We start from the raw sequence: 22,384 nt of genomic DNA, 5'->3' as shown, positions 1-22,384 counted from the left end.
TGACGTTGAGACTGGTGTTTTGCGGGTACTATTTAATGAAGCTGCCAGTTGAGGGCCTGTGAGGCGCTGACGTTGAGGGAGAGTCAGTTTGGAGGAGGTGTTGTTGCCAATCCTCACAGAATGTGGTTTGCCCGTCAGGAACCCAGGCTTTGAGCTTGATGTCGCGCTTGGAGGGAACAATAGTGTTGAATGCTGAACTGTAGTCACTGAACAGCATTCTCACATACAGTGCCTTCAGAAAGTATTCACACCGCTTGACTTCTTTCACATTTTGTTGTGTTGCAGCATACATTTAAAATGGATTCAATTGAGATTTTGTGTCACTAGCCTACACACAATACCCCATAATGTCAAAGTGGAATTACATTTTACTAGTTAATTAAAAATGAAAAGCTTAAATGTCTTGAATCAATAAGTATTCAACCCCTTTGTTATGGAAAGCCTAAATAAGTTCAAGAGTACAAATTTGCTTAACAAGTCACATAATAAATTGCATGACTGCCTCATCTCTGTACCCCACAAATACAATTATCTGTAAGGTCCCTCATTCGAGCAGTGAATTTCAAACACAGATTCAACCATAAAGATCAGGGAGGTTTTCCAATGCCTCGCAAAGAAGGGCCCCTATTGGCAGATGGGTAAAAAATAGAAAAAGCAGACATTAAATATCCCTTTAAGCATGGTGAAGTTATTAATTACACTTTGGATGGTGTATCAATACACCCAGTCACTGCAAAGATACAGGCATCCTTCTTAACTCAGTTGCCGGAGAGGATGGAAACCGCTCAGGGATTTCACCATGAGGCCAATGGTAACTTTAAAACAGTTACAGAGTTAAATGACTGTGATAGGAGAAAACTGAGGATGGATCAACAACATTGTAGTTACTCCACAATACTAACCTAATTGACAGAGTGAAAAGAAGGAAGTCTGTACAGAATAAACACATTTGGAAACATACATATTGTTTGTATTAAGGCACTAAAGTAAAACTGCAAACAAATCTGGTAAAGAAATCAACTTTATGTCCTAAATACAAAGCGTTATGTTTGGGGTAAATCCAGTACAATACATCACTGAGAACTACTCTCCATATTTTCAAGCATGGTGGTGTCTGCATCATGTTATGGGTATGCTTGTCATTGGCAAGGGAGTTCTTTAAATCAAATCAAATCAAATTTTATTGGTCACATGCGCCGAATACAACAGGTGCAGACATTACAGTGAAATGCTTACTTACAGCCCTTAACCAACAGTGCATTTATTTTAAACAAAAAAAAGTAAAAATAAACCAACAACAAAAAAAGTGTTGAGAAAAAAAAGAGCAGAAGAAAAATAAAGTGACAGTAGGGAGGCTATATATACAGGGGGGTACCGTTGCAGAGTCAATGTGCGGGGGCACCGGCTAGTTGAGGTAGTTTAGGTAATATGTACATGTGGGTAGAGTTAAAGTGACTATGCATAAATACTTAACAGAGTAGCAGCAGCGTAAAAAGGATGGGGTGGGGGGTCAGTGCAAATAGTCCGGGTAGCCATGATTAGCTGTTCAGGAGTCTTATGGCTTGGGGGTAGAAGCTGTTGAGAAGTCTTTTGGACCTAGACTTGGCACTCGGTACCGCTTGCCGTCTATGCGGTAGCAGAGAGAACAGTCTATGACTAGGGTGGCTGGAGTCTTTGACAATTTTGAGGGCCTTCCTCTGACACCGCCTGGTATAGAGGTCCTGGATGGCAGGAAGCTTTGCCCCAGTGATGTACTGGGCCGTACGCACTACCCTCTGTAGTGCCTTGCAGCACGGCTGGCCCTTGGATGTACACAGAGAGCTAACATTCATAATATGCATGTAAATCTCTCCTGGCTCAAAGTGGAGGAGAGATTGACCTCATCACTACTTGTATTTGTGAGAGGTATTGACACGTTGAATGCACCCATGCATACCCCACAAGACATGCCACCAGAGGTCTCTTCACAGTCCCCAAGTCCAGAACAGACTATGGGAGGCGCACAGTACTACATAGAGCCATGACTACATGGAACTCTATTCCACATCAATTAACTGATGCAAGCAGTAGAATCAGTTTGAAAAAACTGATAAAAAATACACCTTATGGAACAGCGGGGATTGTGAAGAGACACAAACACAGGCGAAAAAATCCAGAACATCACATTGTATGATTTTTAAGTAATTAATTTGCATTTTATTGCATGACATAAGTATTTGATCACCTACCAACCAGTAAGAATTTCGGCTCTCATAGACCTGTTAGTTTTTCTTTAAGAAGCCCTCCTGTTTTCCACTCATTACCTGTATTAACTGCACCTGTTTGAACTCGTTACCTGTATAAAAGGCACCTGTCCACACACTCAATCAAACAGACTCCAACCTCTCCACAATGGCCAAGACCAGAGAGCTGTGTAAGGACATCAGGGATAAAATTGTAGACCTGCACAAGGCTGGGATGGGCTACAGGACAATAGGCAAGCAGCTTGGTGAGAAGGCAACAACTGTTGGCGCAATTATTAGAAAATGGAAGAAGTTCAAGATGACGGTCAATCACCCTCGGTCTGGGGCTCCATGCAAGATCTCACCTCGTGGGGCATCAATGATCATGAGGAAGGTGAGGGATCAGCCCAGAACTACATGGCAGGACCTGGTCAATGACCTGAAGAGAGCTGGGACCACAGTCTCAAAGAAAACCATTAGTAACACACTACGCCGTCATGGATTCAAATCCTGCAGCGCACGCAAGGTCCCCCTGCTCAAGCCAGTGCATGTCCAGGCCCGTCTGAAGTTTGCCAATGACCATCTGGATGATCCAGAGGAGGAATGGGAGAAGGTCATGTGGTCTGATGAGACAAAAATAGAGCTTTTTGGTCTAAACTCCACTCGCCGTGTTTGGAGGAAGAAGAAGGATGAGTACAACCCCAAGAACACCATCCCAACCGTGAAGCATGGAGGTGGAAACATCATTATTTGGGGATGCTTTTCTGCAAAAGGGACAGGACAACTGCACCGTATTGAGGGGAGGATGGATGGGGCCATGTATCGCGAGATCTTGGCCAACAACCTCCTTCCCTCAGTAAGAGCATTGAAGATGGGTCGTGGCTGGGTCTTCCAGCATGACAACGACCCAAACACACAGCCAGGGCAACTAAGGAGTGGCTCCGTAAGAAGCATCTCAAGGTCCTGGAGTGGCCTAGCCAGTCTCCAGACCTGAACCCAATAGAAAATCTTTGGAGGGAGCTGAAAGTCCGTATTGCCCAGCGACAGCCCCGAAACCTGAAGGATCTGGAGAAGGTCTGTATGGAGGAGTGGGCCAAAATCCCTGCTGCAGTGTGTGCAAACCTAGTCAAGACCTACAGGAAATGTATGATCTCTGTAATTGCAAACAAAGGTTTCTGTACCAAATATTAAGTTCTGCTTTTCTGATGTATCAAATACTTATGTCATGCAATAAAATGCAAATGAATTACTTAAAAATCATACAATGTGATTTTCTGGATTTTTGTTTTAGATTCCGTCTCTCACAGTTGAAGTGTACCTATGATAAAAATTACAGACCTCTACATGCTTTGTAAGTAGGAAAACCTGCAAAATCGGCAGTGTATCAAATACTTGTTCTCCCCACTGTATATACATGCTTCAGTAAGAGTAACTTTGGACTAGCCTTGTGTTACCAGACTGATTACTGCAAATACTTGTTTCCATGGCCGAGCAGCCGCACACAAGTCTAAGATCACCATGCACAATGCCAAGCATCGGCTGGAGTGGTGTGAAGCTCGCCGCCATTGGACTCTGGAGCAGTGGAATCGCGTTCTCTGGAGTGATGAATCACGCTTCACCATCTGGCAGTCCGACGGACAAATCTGGGTTTGGCGGATGCCAGGAGAACGCTACCTGCCCTAATGTATTGTGCCAACTGTAAAGTTTGGTGGAGGAGGAATAATGGTCTGGGCTGTCTTTTATGGTTTGGGCTTGGCCCCTTAGTTCCAGTGAGGGGAAAATCTTAATGCTACAGCATACAATGACATTATAGATGATTCTGTGCTTCCAACTTTGTGGCAACAGTTTGGGGAAGGCCCTTTCTTGTTTCAGCATGACAATTCCCCCATGCACAAAGCGAGGTCCATACAGAAATGTGGTCCTCTGTAGCTCAGCTGGTAGAGCACGGCGCTTGTAACGCCAAGGTAGTGGGTTCGATCCCCGGGACCACCCATACACAAAAAAAAATGTATGCACGCATGACTGTAAGTCGCTTTGGATAAAAGCGTCTGCTAAATGGTATATTATTATAAATGGTTTATTGAGATTGGTGTGGAAGAACTTGACTGGCCTGCACAGAGCCCTGACCTCAACCCCATCGAACACCTTTGGGATGAATTGGAACGCCGGCTGTGAGCCAGGCCTAATCGCCCAACATCAGTGCCCGCCTTCACTAATGCTTGTGGCTGATTGGATGCAAGTTCCCGCAACATCTAGTGGAAAGCATTCCCAGAAGAGTAGAGGCTGTTATAGCAGCAAAGGGGGAACCAACTCCATATTAATGCCCATGGTTTTGAAATGAGATGTTCGATGAGCAGGTGTCCACATACTATTGGTCATGTAGTGTATTTTGACAGTAAAATAAAGCAACTATAGTCTAATTGTCAACCCAAAATCCATGACAATCACTGGATTAGGCTGCACATCAAAATATATTGAATCATTAATTCCTTCTTGGATATGTTAGATGAAAACAAGTTGAAGCCAACATTCAATGTTGTGTTGCTCTGAACAACCGCACATGGTTTTACCGCAACAAGCGCTACAGACTAACGCAACACACTTAAATTGAAATGGTGGGAAACAACGAAAGTGGCTACATCTCTCATAAAAACTGATCAGAAATTAAATCACTGTAATAATTATATTGGAGCAATAGAACTTCTAAGTAGGCTACCATAACTTATTATTTTTCAAGGACCAAATAGCCTAGTGGAAATGTTCAAGGTAGGCTATTCCATTTACTGGTAGATATCATAACTTGGAACATCTTTTTCCTACCGCTTTCCTACCCCTACTGCTGTAAGTCTTTGGAGAGCTGCTCCACGCAACATCCAGCTGTGAAAGAGCTGGTGCTCTCTCTGCCCGACATATTATCTATAGACTATATGTGTGCAGCGCACGTGTGATAAATAATCGACATAACGAAGGAACAGCTTCGGGAATCCATCTGTTTATTAATCAATGATATAGCTTTGGTTAAAAATAGCATTATTACAATATTTTTTTTACTGGCACAAGCGGGCCACTGACAGAGATAATCAACTGGCCCGGAGGGTTTCCTAAACCTCCCTGGCCAGCGGGCAGCCCTGTATGTTGAGCCCTGAATTACTTTATAAGATGATTACTCATGATTTGGATCCAACCAAATCATGGGGTGGTGCCACCAACAATGGCGACAGCTAGTCTTACTGGGGTCCGACACATAACGAAAAATACATTACAGACAAAATACTTTACAATTTACATATATTTAAAAACATGAACATGTAGTGTGTGTGTGTGTGCGCGTGTGTGTGTGCGCATCTATGAGTTCCACATACATGTCAGTACATACACACAACAAGTAAGTGACATGAGACAGAGGCGTTGTGCTGTGAGGTGTTGCTTTATTTGTTTTTAAACTAGGTTTGTTTCTCACTTGCGCTATATAAGATGGAAGGGAGTTCCATGCACTCATGGCACTGTATAGTACTGTACGTTTCCTTGAATTTGTTCTGGACCTGGGGACTGTGAAAAGACCCCAGGTGGCATGTCTGGTGGGGTAAGTGTGTGTGTCAGTGCTGTGTGTAAGTTGACAATGCAAACAATTTGGAATTTCCAACACATGAATGTTTCTTATAAAAACAATAAGTGACGCAGTCAGTCTTTCCTCAACTCTTAGCCAAGAGAGACTGGCATGCATAGTATTAATATTGGGCCAGCTGCAGCTTAACTAGGTCTTTCTTTGTAGCACTTGACCATATGACTGGACAATAATCAAGATAAGATCAAAATAGAGCCTGCAGGACTTGCTTTGTGGAGTGTGGTGTCAAAAAAGCAGAGCATCTCTTTATTACATGCTGTCTAGACCGGGTACGCGCGTGCGTCCGCGTGTTGATTTTGTACACCAGACGCGCAGGTTGAAATATCAGAACGAACTCTGAACCAACTATATTAATTTGGGGACAGGTCAAAACACATTAAACATTCATGGACATTTAGCTAGCTAGCTTGCTGTTGCTAGCCAATTTGTCCTGGGATATAAATATTTGGTTGTTATTTTACCTGAAATGCACAAGGTCGTTTTTTTCTGGATCTTTGTAGAATTTTGATCCATTTTGAGTCACACAATATCATGTGTTCTCTACTCCAACATTTAATCAACAGATAAAAGGGGAAACATAGTTAGTTTAATTTATTAAATTAATAATTTTCCTCATCAATCTAAACACAATACCCCATATTGACAAAGCGAAAACAGGTTTTTAGACATTTCTGCAAATATAAACAAAAATATATAAGTATTTAAGTATTCAGACCCTTTTCTATGAGACTCGAAATTGAGCTCAGGTGCATCCTGTTTCCATTGATCATCCTTGAGATGTTTCTACAACTTGATTGGAGTCCACCTGTGGTAAATTAAATTGATTGGACATGATTTGGAAAGGCACACACCTGTCTAAGGTCCAACAGCTGACAGTGCATGTCAGAGAAAAAACCAAGCCATGAGGTCGAAGGAATTGTCCGTAGAGCTCCGACACAGGATTGTGTAAAGGCACAGATCTAGGGAAGGGTACCAAAAATTGTCTGCAGCATTGAAGGTCCCCAAGAACATAGTGGCCTCCATCATTTCTAAATGGAAGAAGTTTGGAACCACCAAGACTCTTCCTAAAGCTGGCTGCCCAGCCAAACTGAGCAATCGGGGGAGAAGGGCCTTGGTCAAGGAAGTGACCAAGAACCCAATGGTCACTCTGACAGAGCTCCAGAGTTCCTCTGTGGAGATGGGAGAACCTTCCAGAAGGACAACCATCTCTGCAGCACTCCACCAATCAGACCTTTATGCTAGAGTGGCCAGATGGAAGCCACTCCTCAGTAAAAGGCACATGACAGCCTGCTTGGAGTTTGCCATAAGGGACCTAAAGACTCTCAGACCATTAGAAACAAGATTCTCTGGTCTGATGAAACCAAGATTGAACTCTTTGGCCTGAATGCCAAGCATCATGTCTGGAGGAAACCTGGCACCATCCCTACGGTGAAGCATGGTGGTGGCAGCATCATGCTGTGGGGATTTTTTTCAGTGGCAGGGACTGGGAGACTAGTCAGGATCGTGGAAAACATGAACGGAGCAAAGTACCGAGAGATCCTTGACAAAAACCTGCTCCAGATCACTCAGGACCTTAGATTGGGGCGAAGGTTCACCTTCCAACAGGACAATTACTCTAAGCACACAGCCAAGACAATGCAGGAGTGGCTTCGGGACAAGTCTCTGAATGTCCTTGAGTGGCCCAGCCAGAGCCCAGACTTGAATCTGATTGAACATCTCTGGAGAGACCTGAAAATAGTTGTGCAGCGACGCTCCCCATACAACCTGACAGAGCTTGAGAGGATCTGCAGAGAAGAATGGGAGAAACTCCCCAAATACAGGTGTGCCAAGCTTGTAGCATCATACCCAAGAAGACTTGAGGCTGTAATTGCTGCCAAAGGTGCTTCAACAAAGTACTGAGTAAAGGGTTTGAATACTTAAGTAAATGTGATATTTCCGTATTTTTTTATTTCTAAAAACCTGTTTTTGCTTTATCATTATGGGGTATTGTGTGTAGATTGATGAGGAAAGAACACAATTTTATCCATTTTAGAATAAGCCTGTAACGTAACAAAATGTGGAAAAAGTCAAGGGGTCTGAATACTTTCCAAATGCACTGTAGATAGCTCTGAATCCACAAATGGCAGAGGTTGAAAAGCCATAACACATACAGTGGGGGAAAAAAGTATTTAGTCAGCCACCAATTGTGCAAGTTCTCCCACTTAAAAAGATGAGAGAGGCCTGTAATTTTCATCATAGGTACACGTCAACTATGACAGACAACTTGAGAAAAAAATATCCAGAAAATCACATTGTAGGATTTTTAATGAATTTATTTGCAAATTATGGTGGAAAATAAGTATTTGGTCAATAACAAAAGTTTCTCAATACTTTGTTATATACCCTTTGTTGGCAATGACACAGGTCAAACGTTTTCTGTAAGTCTTCACAAACGTTTGACCTGTGTCATTAGCCACTTTTTCCCCATCTCTTTCAACCATACAGTTTTTCAATTTCTCATCAATCAATGGAGCCTTAACAGTTCTAACAGTTTCTTAACAGGTGGCATGTTTATCAATTTTATAAATTCATCAAGTGCAGCGTCTGGATGTTCCTTTATTAATCACATTAGACCAACAGATATGTTTAACTTCATCCACATAAGAGTCACAGCAAAATCTTTTGTATGATCTGTTATACATTATTTTAGGCCCAGCATTTGGAACTTGGGTTTTCCTGGATAAAGCCACAATATTGTGATCACTGCTTCCAGTGGGTACGGATACAGCTTTAGAACAAAGTTCTACAGTATTAGTAAAAATGTGATCAATACATGTGGATGACCTTGTTCCTGTAGTGTTTGTAAACACCCTTGTCACGGATTCTGCCGAGACTGCTCCTCCTCCTGGTTCGGGCAGGCTTCGGCGTTCGCCGTCCCCGGAGTACTAGCTGCCACCGCTCCATGTTTCTTGGTGTGATTGCTTTCGTCTGTCTTTTACACCTGTGTCCGTTTGTGTGCTGATTACTTGTCCTATAAGCTCCTTGTTTTGCTTAGGTTAGATTGTGTGTTGTTTTTCGCCTGTCCGTTGTGCTGCGTGTTTTGTACCTGTTTTCTTGTTTATTTGTTTTACGCACAGTTTGCGTATTTGCTCGCCTCTGTTTATTGTTGAGGCCGTTCTCTGTATTTTTGCCTATTGGTAAACTTCAGTAAACTTTGTTGGACTAGCTTCGGTGTCCTGCGCCTGACTTCCACACACCTTACACCTCAGCCCTTGACAGAACAACACACCATCATGGAGTCAGCAGGAGCAGTGGCGGCACCCAAGTCGCTGGAGGATCGGATCAGCGATCAAGACACCATGATCCGGCAACTTGGGGCCGCCATGAACGAGGTGTCCAACACTCTGCGCCGGTTGGTGACTGGAGAGGTGCCCACGCCTTCTCACACCATCCCATCACCAACGGCCAGTCCTCCTCTCTCAGCATCGGAACCCAGTGGCATACGGCTCTCGCTCCCGAGGGCATATGACCGGTTCTGCAGCCGGGTGTCAGGGGTTCCTCCTGCAGGTGGAACTCTACCTGGCTACCATACACCCAGCGCCCTCGGGGTACGAGAGCGTCTCCGCCCTCATCTCCTGTCTATCCGGCAAGGCGTTGGAGTGGGCCAACGCCGAATGGAGGGGAATAGAGACGCCGCTACCATCACCTACGCGGAGTTCTCCCGCTGCTTCAGGGCTGTCTTCGATCACCCACCTGAGGGGAAGGCGGCGGGGGAGCGTCTGTTCCACCTCCGACAGGGGAAGAGGAGCGCACAGGAGTTCGCCCTGGAGTTCCGGACTCTAGCGGCGGATGCGGGGTGGAATGAGAGGGCCCTCATCGACCATTACCGGTGTAGCCTACGAGAGGACGTTCGTCGTGAGCTGGCCTGCAGGGACACCAACCTATCCTTCGACCAGTTGGTAGACATCTCCATCCGTCTCGACACCCTGCCCGCGGACGTCCCGAGTGGGGGGTCGTCCATTCCACCCTCCAGCACCTCCGAGCCGATTCCCATGGAGCTCGGGGTGCTGGCGCTAGAGAGAGGAGGAGAGAGAACCCGAGGGGGCCATCCCCTGCACCAACTGTGGCCGTGGAGGACACACCGCGGCCAGGTGCTGGGGAGGGTCTCCTGGGAGAGGGGACAACAGGTCACGCACTGGGGAGTCATTTCAGGTGAGTAGGCGCCCCACTTACCCAGAGCTCTCTGTTGGTCACATGAGTATACCTGTGAGATTTCCACAGGTGGCACCTCATTCCCAGCATAAGGCGCTAGTAGATTCAGGCGCAGCTGGGAATTTTGTTGATCGTGCATTTTGTTATAAGTTAGGAATTCCCCTTCGCCGGTAGAAGCCCCCTTTCCTGTTCACGCCCTAGACAGCCGGCCGTTGGGGTCGGGGGCTGATCAGAGAAGTCACAGCACCACTTAAGATGACGACGCAGGGGGTCATGAGGAGACCATTCAGTTTTATCTGATTGACTCTCCTGCGTATCCCGTGGTGCTGGGGCTTCCCTGGTTAAGCACCCATGATCCTACCATTGCGTGGCAACAGAGGGCTCTTATGGAGTGGTCTGCCCAGTGTGTAGGGAGATGTCTAGGTGTTTCCTTAGGGGCGACCTCGGTAGAGAGTCCGAACCAAGTGCCCGCAATGCGCATTCCCCCAGTATGAGGATTTAGCACTTGTGTTCAGTAAAACGAGGGCTACACGGCTGCCACCTCATAGACGGGGGGATTGTGCGATAGATCTCCAAACAGGAGCGGCACTTCCGCGGAGCCGTGTGTATCCACTGTCTCAAGAGGAGACAGCGGCTATGGAAACTTACATAGCCGAGTCCTTGGCACAGGGATACATACGGTCCTCCACTTCCCGGTTTCCTCAAGTTTCTTCTTTGTGAAGAAGAAGGACGGGGGGTTTGCGCCCGTGTATTGACTATCGTAGTCTCAATCAGATCACGGTTAAGTACAGTTACCCTCTTCCACTGATTGCGACTATGACAGAATCATTACGCGGAGCGCAGTTCTTCACAAAGTTGGATCTCAGGAGCCGCGTACAATCTGGTACGCATTAGGGAGGGGGATGAATGGAAGACCGCATTTAGCACCACCTCGGGTCATTACGAGTATCTCGTCATGCCATACGGGTTAATGAATGCTCCTTCAGTCTTCCAATCCTTTGTTGACGAGATTTTCCGGGACATGCATGGGCAGGGGTGTGGTAGTATACATCGACGACATCCTAGTGTACTCTTCCACACGAGCCGAGCATGTAGCCCTGGTGCGCCCGAGTGTTGAGAAGACTGTTGGAGCATGACTTGTATGTCAAGGCAGAGAAATGCCTGTTCTTCCAGGAGTCCGTCTCCTTTTTGGGTTATCGGTTGTCCGCGTCTGGTGTGGAGATAGAGGTAGACCGTGTGTCGGCCGTGCGTAATTGGCAAACTCCAACCACTGTCAAAGAGGTGCAGCAGTTCTTGGGTTTTGCTAATTACTACCGGAGGTTTATCCGGGGCTTTGGACAGGTTGCAGCTCCCATTACGTCCTTGCTAAAGGGGGGTCCGGTTCGGTTGCAGTGGTCAGCTGAGGCGGACAGGGCATTTGCCAAGCTGAAGAACCTGTTCACCTCGGCCCCGGTGCTGGCGCATCCGGATCCCTCTTTACCATTCCAAGTAGAGGTAGACGCGTCCGAGGCCGGCATAGGGGCAGTCCTGTCACAACGGTCCGGCACGCCACCTAAACTCCGCCCCTGTGCGTTCTACCAAGAAGCTCAGCTCGGCTGAGCGAAATTATGACGTTGGGGACAGGGGAGCTGTTAGCTGTAGTCCAGGCCCTAAAGGTGTGGAGGCATTGGCTTGAGGGGGCTCAACACCCTTTCCTCATTCTGACTGATCACCGTAACCTGGAGTACATCAGGGCAGCTAGGAGATTGAACCCTCGTCAGGCTAGGTGGAACATGTTCCTGACCCGGTTTGTTTTTAAGATCACATACATCCCAGGGTCCCAGAACGGTAAGGCAGACGCCCTGTCCCGGCGGTATGACACAGAGGAGAGGTCCATTGAGCCTACTTCCATACTGCCGCAGTCTTGTTTGGTGGCTCCGGTGGTGTGGGAGGTCGATGCGGAAATCGAGCGGGCACTGCGTACCGACCCTACTCCCCCCGAGTGTCCTGTGGGACGGACGTACGTCCCACTCGAGGTTCGTGATCGTCTGATTTATTGGGCTCATACATCACCCTCCTCTGGACATCCAGGTATTGGCCGGACAGTGCACTGCCTTAGCGTGAAATATTGGTGGCCAACGTTAGCTAGGGATGTGAGGGTTTATGTCTCCTCCTGCTCGGTGTGCGCCCAGTGTAAGGCGCCTAGACATTTGCCCAGGGGTAAGCTACATCCCCTGCCCGTTCCACAACGACCATGGTCCCACCTATCGGTGGATTTGTGACCGACCTACCCCCCTCCCAGGGGAATACCACCATTTTGGTCGTTGTGGATCGGTTTTCCAAGGCCTGTCGTCTCCTCCCAATGCCGGGTCTCCCTACTGCCCTACAGACCGCTGAGGCCCTATTTACCCATGTGTTCCGGCACTATGGGGTCCCCGAGGATATTTTGTCTGACCGAGGTCCCCAGTTCACCTCCAGAGTTTGGGGGGCGTTCATGGAACGCTTGGGGGTCTCGGTAAGCCTTACCTCGGGGTACCACCCAGAGAGCAATGGGCAGGTTGAACGTGTCAACCAGGATGTGGGTAGGTTTCTGAGGTCCTATTGCCGGGACCGGCCGGAGGAGTGGTCTAGGTTCATCCCCTGGGCAGAGATGGCCCAGAACTCTCTCCGCCACTCCTCCACCAATTTAACACCTTTCCAGTGTGTTTTAGGTTATCAGCCGGTCCAGGCACCATGGCACGAGAGCCAGATCGAGGCCCCTGCGGTGGACGAGTGGATTCGGCGCTCGGAGGAGACGTGGGGCGCTGCCCATGTCCATCTGCAGCGTGCCATCCGTCAACAAAAGGCGGCGCCGATCGCCACCGCAGTGAGGGACCGTGTACGCACCGGGAGATCGAGTCTGGCTCTCGACTCGAAACCTGCCCCTCCGCCTGCCCTGCCGGAAGCTGGGTCGGCGGTTTGTGGGGCCCTTTAAAGTCCTGAGAAGGTTGAACGAGGTGTGTTACAGGTTACAACTGCCTATTGAGTACAAGAATATTAACCCCTCGTTCCATGTGTCTCTTCTCAGGCCGGTGGTAGCTGGCCCACTCCAAGAAGATGAGATAGGAGAGACCCCTCCGCCCCCTTTGGACATCGAGGGGGCCCCGGCGTACAGGGTCCGGACCATGAGTGGTCTCCAGTATCTCGTGGAGTGGGAGGGGTACGGTCCGGAGGAACGGTGCTGGGTGCCTAGGAGGGACATCCTAGATCCGTCCCTCCTGACTGAGTTCCACCGTGGGCATCCCACGCGCCCGGGTCCGCGTCCTCCTGGCCGTCCCCGAGGCCGGGGTCGGCGCACGGCTGGAGCCGCGCGTCAAGGGGGGGGTACTGTCACGGATTCTGCCGAGACTGCTCCTCCTCCTGGTTCGGGCAGGCTTCGGCGTTCGCCGTCCCCGGAGTACTAGCTGCCACCGCTCCATGTTTCTTGGTGTGATTGCTTTCGTCTGTCTTTTACACCTGTGTCCGTTTGTGTGCTGATTACTTGTCCTATAAGTTCCTTGTTTTGCTTAGGTTAGATTGTGTGTTGTTTTTCGCCTGTCCGTTGTGCTGCGTGTTTTGTACCTGTTTTCTTGTTTATTTGTTTTACGCACAGTTTGCGTATTTGCTCGCCTCTGTTTATTGTTGAGGCCGTTCTCTGTATTTTTGCCTATTGGTAAACTTCAGTAAACTTTGTTGGACTAGCTTCGGTGTCCTGCGCCTGACTTCCACACACCTTACACCTCAGCCCTTGACAACCCTGGTAGGTTGATTAATAACCTGAACCAGATTACAGGCACTGGTTACAGTGAGAAGCTTCCTCTTGAGCGGACAGCTTGATGAAAACCAGTCAAAATTCAGATCCCCAAGAAAGTAAACCTCTCTGTTTACATCAAATACACTATCAAGCATTTCACACATATTATTTAAATACTGACTGTTAGCACTTGGTGGCCTATAGGAACACCCCAAAAGAAAAGGCTTTAGATGTGCCAGGTGAACCTGCAACCACAACACTTCAATAACACTTGACATAAGATCTTCTCTAAACATTACAGGGATATGGCTCTGAATATATACAGCAACACCTCCTCCATAAGCATTACAGTCTCTTCTATAGATGTTATATCCTTGTATTGCTACTGCTGTATCATCAAATGAAATATCTAAGTGAGTCTCAGAAATGGCTAATATATTAATGTTATTGATTTCATTAACCTTATTTCTAAGGCTACATATAGTAATATGGGCTATTTTCAGCCCTTTCCTGGGTAGCTTATCATAGATAGACATAATATGGAAAAGAGCAAACAAAGGAAGTTAAAAAATATATACATTCAGCAGTGCATTAATCAGTTGTGTGTGTGTGTGTGTGTGTGCTGCAGGGTTGAAGCTACGAACCCATAGGCTTGGCTCTCTCATCCCTTCCAGGCTTTTGGGAGGGAGGGTGGACAATGAGCCTGTCATAGTGGATGTAACTGATAGATGAATTTGTATGTTTATGGTAATGACTAAAATTGTTCCACCCCGATACTGTATGACTGTGTAAACTGTGTTAGAGTTATAAGATGCTAACAGAGAAGGGGGTTAGAAACAGCTGAGACAGACATTCCAGGAGAAAGGAGACTTAGAAGCTGTCCTATTTAAACATTCTATACTGTGGAAATTTACAGGCTGCCTAAAGGTGGGCGGAGCAAAGTCCTTTGTGTGGACGCATATAAAAAGGCTGTGTGTGTTTTTGGCACCAGAGCGCTCTCATTGAATAAAAATGCTGATCCCTTGCAGACTGGAGAATTGTTTAATTCATTCTTAAATAGAGTCTTACACCCTCTGGGGATTATTCAAAGTTTAGTATTAGAGATAGAAATTCTCGTGACAGTAACCAATGTCCCCACGCGCTCTGGCAGCTTTCATGGCTGGGATAAGTTATTTCCTCTTCTGGCGCACAGCTGCAGGATTTGTCATTGAGGAAGATGTACGTTCCTTTCAAGTTCTTGGCCTTGAACCTCAGGAACTTGACCACTATCGGCCTGGGCCTGTCACCTGGACCGGTGGTGGGTTTTCCAGTCCTGTGGGTGCGTTCCACCTCAATCTTCCTGTGGTCCATCTTCAGTTTCTCAGAGATTATTTCCCTCACTTTGTCTTCAGACTCCATCCACGTCTCATGTGGAGATTCTGCAATTCTGTCCACAACCATGTTGTTCCGCCTTGATTGTCCCTCGAGATAATCTGATTTCTCTGTCATTGTTATCATGGATTCACATACAGAACTGATGTCCTCTGTCAATGATTTACAGTTGCTGTCATCTTGCCGTTCTCCTGTTTAAACTCATTAAACTGACCCTGGGAGAACTGCAAACTGTGCTTCAGGTCCTGGACCTCTCTGGTCAGGTCACTCATTATTTTATTAGTTGACTCCACCAGTATTTGGACACAACACTTGAAGCTATTTTCTTGTTGTTGTAACAACTGTTTGTAGAACTATTTTTGTTCGTTTAAAAGATTATTCACCTGTGACAGAGAGACACCACTGTCCTCAACGGTACTCCCGCTGGCTTTGGTCTTTGTCATGGTAGCAATGTAGGTTATGCTGTTACTCCTCGCAGTTCCAGACAGGGCAGGTCGCAGGGAAGATTGGAAACAACAACAACATACAGCAGGGATCTAGACAGCTACAAGCCCGGGACAATCCGCGGTCCCAGCCACAATGGCTAACCGGGCTGAGTTCAAGCCCTCAAGAAAACCCAGCTAGCTTGATAGGCAGCCTTGGTCGGCAGGATCACTGGACAGATAGTACCGGTCCCAGCAACTGATGCCAACAGCGTCGCGGGATCCAAACTCAAAAGGTAGCTAGCTAGTAACCAAACTTTCAAAACTTTCCAAAACAACAAACTTTCCAAAACAACAAACCGAGCACTTCCTTGTTCCGTGTTCTGCGCTCAACAGGAAGTGACGTGTGGGAAAGAGGGAAAGGGAGAGACACACACACACCGACAGAGGCAGAAAGAGAGGGCAAACGGGCAGGTGCTTGAGCACTGGTTGAGCCCTATCTGTGCATGTGCCTGCTCTAGTATAATACGAATTGTAATTCGTAACATATATGAAATGGGTGATGGATATCCACAAATTAATACATACCATGCGAAACGTAACATATACTAAATGGAGTGTCTCGGATTTACATACAGAATACGAAATGCTGTGAGACCAGGTTGCAGCACAGTGGTTGCTACAGTCTTTCACCTATGTCCCTTTTCTTCAGTGGTGCACCTGTATTTCCCATTAACAGTACCTTATTGTGGTATGTCCACCCTCTGTAGGGGCACACAAACAGTAGCACATTGGTAAATTCCACTGTGGCACACAAACAGTACCATACAGTAGTAGATTCCACTGATATACTGTACATGTCATTGATACATTCTTCTTCTTCTTCTTCTTCTTCTTCTTCTTCTTCTTCTTCTTCAGTGGTGTACATGTGCTGCTCATGGGACACCTTCCGGAGGCTGATGGTACAGTTCTGGAGGGAGGGCCTGCCCCCGGAGGACTATGCATTCTTCTTCATCGACCTGTTCGGCCACAGCCTGAGGAAGCAGCCCGCTAGGCCCTGGTACAGAGGAGACTCAGACGACCACGCCGCCAAGAAGGCCTTCAGGGTGAGAGGGGGATGACAGAGAGGAATGAGGGAGGTCTGTAGGAACGAAGGGAGGATAGAATGAGTAAGGGGTATGGGTGAGGGATTTAGTGGGGACCGAGTCTTTGGGTCTTGGAAAAGCGCTATAAAAATCAGATTTAATATTATGCTGTAGTTATGAGTAAGATACGACTGGTATAAAGGAGGGATGAGAGATTATAATTTTTTAACCCTACTTTTACCAGGTAGTCTAAAAAAGAGGAATGGAGGGGGGATTTTAATGAGTAGAGGATATAGGAGAGGGATTTAGTGGGATACAGTACTGTAGTTATGAGTGATATTACGATGGGAGGGAGGGTAAATGAGTGATGACTGAGCAAGAGATAAGAGAAAAAAGGCTTCAATCATGCAGCTGTATCGGTAGGTAATGAGAGGTTCATGTTATATTATTTTGATAATGTTGTGAAACAGAAAGTTTAATTGGAGAGTTGCCTAAACATGCATGGTTTTTCTGTGATATACAGTACCTTACAAACGTAATCACACCCCCTGACTTTTTCCACGTTTTGTTGTGTTACAGCCTGAATTTAAAATTGATTAAATATTTGTTTTAATGTAACTGGCCTACAAACAATACCCACTAATGTCAAAGTGGAATTATGTTTTTACAAATTATAGATGCACTATGCAGAAATCGCTCCGTCATTTCCTGGTTGCTAAAATTCGAATAGTTCGCCTAATTTCAGTTTATGTAAAAAAAAGCAAGAAAAAAAAGCAAGTATAGTGTAGAGAATCATTGTACCATCTAAACCACTGTGAAATATATTTAACATAACCAAAAATATTGTATTTTCAGCAGTTTGAAGCTGGTGTACAAAACCGAAAGTAAAAGACTCAAAAACAAAACTTAAGAACGGGAAGCATAGAAATAGCGCACATAGAACAGATCTACTGCTTCTTAGACTTTCAGTGAGTGACAGATTTATAACTCACATTTCTATATGAATTTGGTCGGGTAGCCCAAAAAGTTACATATTGCAGCTTTAATTAAAAATGAAAAGCTAAAATGTTGAGGCAATAACTATTCAACCCCTTTGTTATGGCAAGCTTAAATAAGTTCAAGTTTGCTTAACAAGTCACATAATTTGTCGCTGGGGGTACCTGTGTCTGCGGCCATAGTGCCTACTCCTACGATTTTGAAGTCGACGTCGGCAACCTTCTGTCCCTGCTTTGGATTGAGCGGGGGTTCTCCATCTGTCGGAGGCCTGCACCAGGCGCCGGGAGCAACGGGCTCAAGTTATCCTGCCTCCCGCCCGTCCTTAAAGGGTTCTCCAAATCCTGTGAAGCGTGGGAGTGGGCGGATTTCCTTGTCCTTCTCGCTAGCCGTGATTTTGGGAAGCTCCATCCATGGTAAGAAATGTGACCATTCCTGGTGCAAAAACAATGTCCTATCCCGGAGCTCGAGTAAATGACATTACTAAACTGCTCCCGAGTGTACTACGTCAGGACATGGAAATCGATTATATCGTAGTCCATGTGGGTTTTAATGACATCATGAAGGGCAGCTCTGAACAGTTTTAAAGAGCTGATTGACTCTCTGCTAGACACTAATAAAAGACCCATCATATCTGGCCCTGTGCCCTTTCTGAGTCGTGACATTGAACACTTTAGCAGGATTCTTTCTCTTCACAACTGGCTACGTGATTATTGCAGCTCAATGGGTGTAACTTTTGTTGACAATTTCGATACCTTTTGGAAACAGATTTTATATGGAGGATGGGATCCACCCAAATCATTTGGGTTCCTGGATCCTTTCACAGCATTATAAGGCTACGTTGAGACAATTACTTATCAATGACTCAAGCCCAGCTCAGTTAATCCCTATCATTGTGACACTGAGTTGTCATAATGCTTCAGCAAATGTACATTATACCAGGGGCATTGGTAGACATAATGTAAGTAACCTAATTTATGTCCCTCTAACGGCCCTGAATGCCTCTGCTGATCCTACAGCTATTGTATGCAGCAATCGTGTGCCTATGAACCAGATTTATACTGTTAGCACTGAGGCGGTGTGCCCTAGTAGGAAGTCCACTGTGTGCAGCTCATCCTGCACTAACATAAATAACATGAGAATATCTACTTATGCTAAGCTTCCCAGTAAAGCAATGAAAACAAGTAAGCATCCCAGAAGAAAGGTGCTCAAAATAGCCCACGTTAACCTATGTAGCTTAAGAAACAAGGTTCATGAAATCAATAATTTGCTAGTAACAGATTACATTCATCTGCATTTCTTGCTGTTTGGGGTTTTAAGATGGGTTTCTGTATAGCACCTTGTGACATCTGCTGATGTAAAAAGGGCTTTATGAATAACATTTGATTGAATTTGATTGATATTCTGACTATCACTGAAACTCACTTAGATAATACATTTGATGATACAGTGGTAGAATTACAATGTTATAACATTTACAGAAAATACAGAAATGCCAATGGTGGAGGTGTTGCTTTTTATATTCAGAACCACATTCCTGTAAAGCTCAGAGAAGATCTCATGTTAAATACTGTTGAAGTACAGTGGGGAAAAAAGCATTTAGTCAGCCACCAATTGTGCAAGTTCTCCCACTTAAAAAGATGAGAGAGGCCTGTAATTTTCATCATAGGTACACGTCAACTATGACAGACAACTTGAGAAAAAAAATCCAGAAAATCACATTGTAGGATTTTTTATGAATTTATTTGCAAATTATGGTGGAAAATAAGTATTTGGTCAATAACTAATGTTTCTCAATACTTTGTTATATACCCTTTGTTGGCAATGACACAGGTCAAACGTTTTCTGTAAGTCTTCACAAGGTTTTCACACACTGTTGCTGGAATTTTGGCCCATTCCTCCATGCAGATCTCCTCTAGAGCAGTGATGTTTTGGGGATGTCGCTGGGCAACACAGACTTTCAACTCCCTCCAAAGATTTTCTATGGGGTTGAGATCTGGAGACTGGCTAGGCCACTCCAGGACCTTGAAATGCTTCTTACGAAGCCACTCCTTTGTTGCCCGGGCGGTGTGTTTGGGATCATTGTCATGCTGAAAGACTCAGCCACGTTTCATCTTCAATGCCCTTGCTGATGGAAGGAGGTTTTCACTCAAAATATCACGATACATGGCCCCATTCATTATTTCCTTTACACGGATCAGTCGTCCTGGTCCCTTTGCAGAAAAACAGCCCCAAAGCATGATGTTTCCACCCCCATGCTTCACAGTAGGTATGGTGTTCTTTGGATGCAACTCAGCATTCTTTGTCCTCCAAACACGACGAGTTGAGTTTTTACCAAATAATTATATTTTGGTTTCATCTGACCATATGACATTCTCCCAATCCTCTTCTGGATCATCCAAATGCACTCTAGCAAACTTCAGACGGGCCTGGACATGTACTGGCTTAAGCAGGGGGACACGTCTGGCACTGCAGGATTTGAGTCCCTGGCGGCGTAGTGTGTTACTGATGGTAGGCTTTGTTACTTTGGTCCCAGCTCTCTGCAGGTCATTCACTAGGTCCCCCCGTGTGGTTCTGGGATTTTTGCTCACAGTTCTTGTGATCATTTTGACCCCACAGGGGGAGATCTTGCGTGGAGCCCCAGATCGAGGGAGATTATCAGTGGTCTTGTATGTCTTCCATTTCCTAATAATTGCTCCCACAGTTGATTTCTTCAAACCAAGCTGCTTACCTATTGCAGATTCAGTCTTCCCAGCCTGGTGCAGGTCTACAATTTTGTTTCTGGTGTCCTTTGACAGCTCTTTGGTCTTGGCCATAGTGGAGTTTGGAGTGTGACTGTTTGAGGTTGTGGACAGGTGTCTTTTATACTGATAACAAGTTCAAACAGGTGCCATTAATACAGGTAACGAGTGGAGGACAGAGGAGCCTCTTAAAGAAGAAGTTACAGATCTGTGAGAGCCAGAAACATTGAGAAACATTAGTTATTGACCAAATACTTATTTTCCACCATAATTTGCAAATAAATTCATTCAAAATCCTACAATGTGATTTTCTGGATTTTTTTTCTCATTTTGTCTGTCATAGTTGACGTGTACCTATGATGAAAATTACAGGCCTCTCTCATCTTTTTAAGTGGGAGAACTTGCACAATTGGTGGCTGACTAAATACTTTTTTCCCCCACTGTAATATGGCGACAGGTTCATCTGCCTCACCTAAAGCCCATTCTTGTGGGAAGCTACTATAGACCACCAAGTGCTAACAGTCAGTATCTGGATAACATGTGTGACATGCTTGATAATGTATGTGATATCAACAGAGAGGTATATTTTCTGGGTGATTTAAATATTGACTGGCTTTCATCAAGCTGCCCACTCAAGAAAACACTTCAAACTGTAACCAGCGCCTGCAACATTGTTCAGGTTATCAGTCAACCTACCAGGGTAGTTACAAACAGCACAGGAATTAAATCATCAACATGTATTGATCACATCTTTACTCTTGCTGCAGAAATTTGCTTTAAAGCAGTATCCAGATCCATCGGATGTAGTGATCACAATATAGTAGCCATATCTAGGAAAACCAAAGTTCCAAAGGCTGGGCCTAATATAGTGTATAAGAGGTCATACAATAAGAATTGAAGTGATTCCTATGTTGTTGATGTAAAGAATATTTGTTGGTCCGTGGTGTGTAATGAGGATCAAACAGACGCTGCACTTGACACATTTGTGAAATTGCTTATTCCAGTTACTAATAAGCATTGGCACCAGAACAGGGCAGCACGGCTGGCCCTTGGATGTACACAGAGAGCTAACATTAATAAAATGCATGTCAATCTCTCCTGGCTCAAAGTGGAGGAGAGATTGACTTCATCACTACGTGTATTTTTGAGAGGTATTGACATGTTGAATCCACCGAGCTGTCTGTTTGAACTACTGGCGCACAGCTCGGACACCCATGCATACCCCACAAGACATGCCAAAAGTGGTCTCTTCACAGTCCCCAAGTCCAGAACAGACTATGCACAGTACTACATAGAACCATGACTACATGGAACTCTATTCCACATCAAGTAACTGATGCAAGCAGTAAAATTAGATTTAAAAAACAGATAAAAATACACCTTATGGAACAGCGGGACTGTGAAGCATCACAAACGCGCATACACACACGATAACATACGCACTATACACACACTTACACATGGATTTTGTATTGTAGATACAGTGGGGAGAACAAGTATTTGATACACTGCCGATTTTGCAGGTTTTCCCACTTACAAAGCATGTAGAGGTCTGTAATTTTTATCATAGGTACACTTCAACTGTGAGAGACGGAATCTAAAACAAAAATCCAGAAAATCACATTGTATGATTTTTAAATAATTAATTTACATTTTATTGCATGACATAAGTATTTGATACATCAGAAAAGCAGAACTTAATATTTGGTACAGAAACCTTTGTTTGCAATTACAGAGATCATACATTTCCTGTAGGTCTTGACCAGGTTTGCACACACTGCAGCAGGGATTTTGGCCCACTCCTCCATACAGACCTTCTCCAGATCCTTCAGGTTTCGGGGCTGTCGCTGGGCAATACGGACTTTCAGCTCCCTCCAAAGATTTTCTATTGGGTTCAGGTCTGGAGACTGGCTAGGCCACTCCAGGACCTCGAGATGCTTCTTACGGAGCCACTCCTTAGTTGACCTGGCTGTGTGTTTCGGG

At 45.6% G+C, this 22,384-nt stretch overlaps 1 protein-coding gene across 1 annotated transcript in view; it reads left to right on the top strand.

Annotated features, from left to right (window-relative positions):
- Positions 1-22,384, top strand: part of LOC121586904 (atrial natriuretic peptide receptor 1) — a 148,543-nt gene that overhangs the window by 13,717 nt on the left and 112,442 nt on the right. Inside the window, exon 3 of the mRNA XM_041903947.2 lies at positions 16,501-16,688. Coding sequence (XP_041759881.2) covers positions 16,501-16,688 — 188 coding nt within the window. The remainder of the gene's footprint in view (positions 1-16,500; positions 16,689-22,384) is intronic.

The sequence above is a fragment of the Coregonus clupeaformis genome, chromosome 17, assembly GCF_020615455.1.
Source record: "Coregonus clupeaformis isolate EN_2021a chromosome 17, ASM2061545v1, whole genome shotgun sequence".
Lineage (NCBI taxonomy): Eukaryota > Metazoa > Chordata > Actinopteri > Salmoniformes > Salmonidae > Coregonus > Coregonus clupeaformis.
Note: the sequence above shows the minus strand (reverse complement) of the source record. Positions and strands in the feature narration are given on the sequence as shown.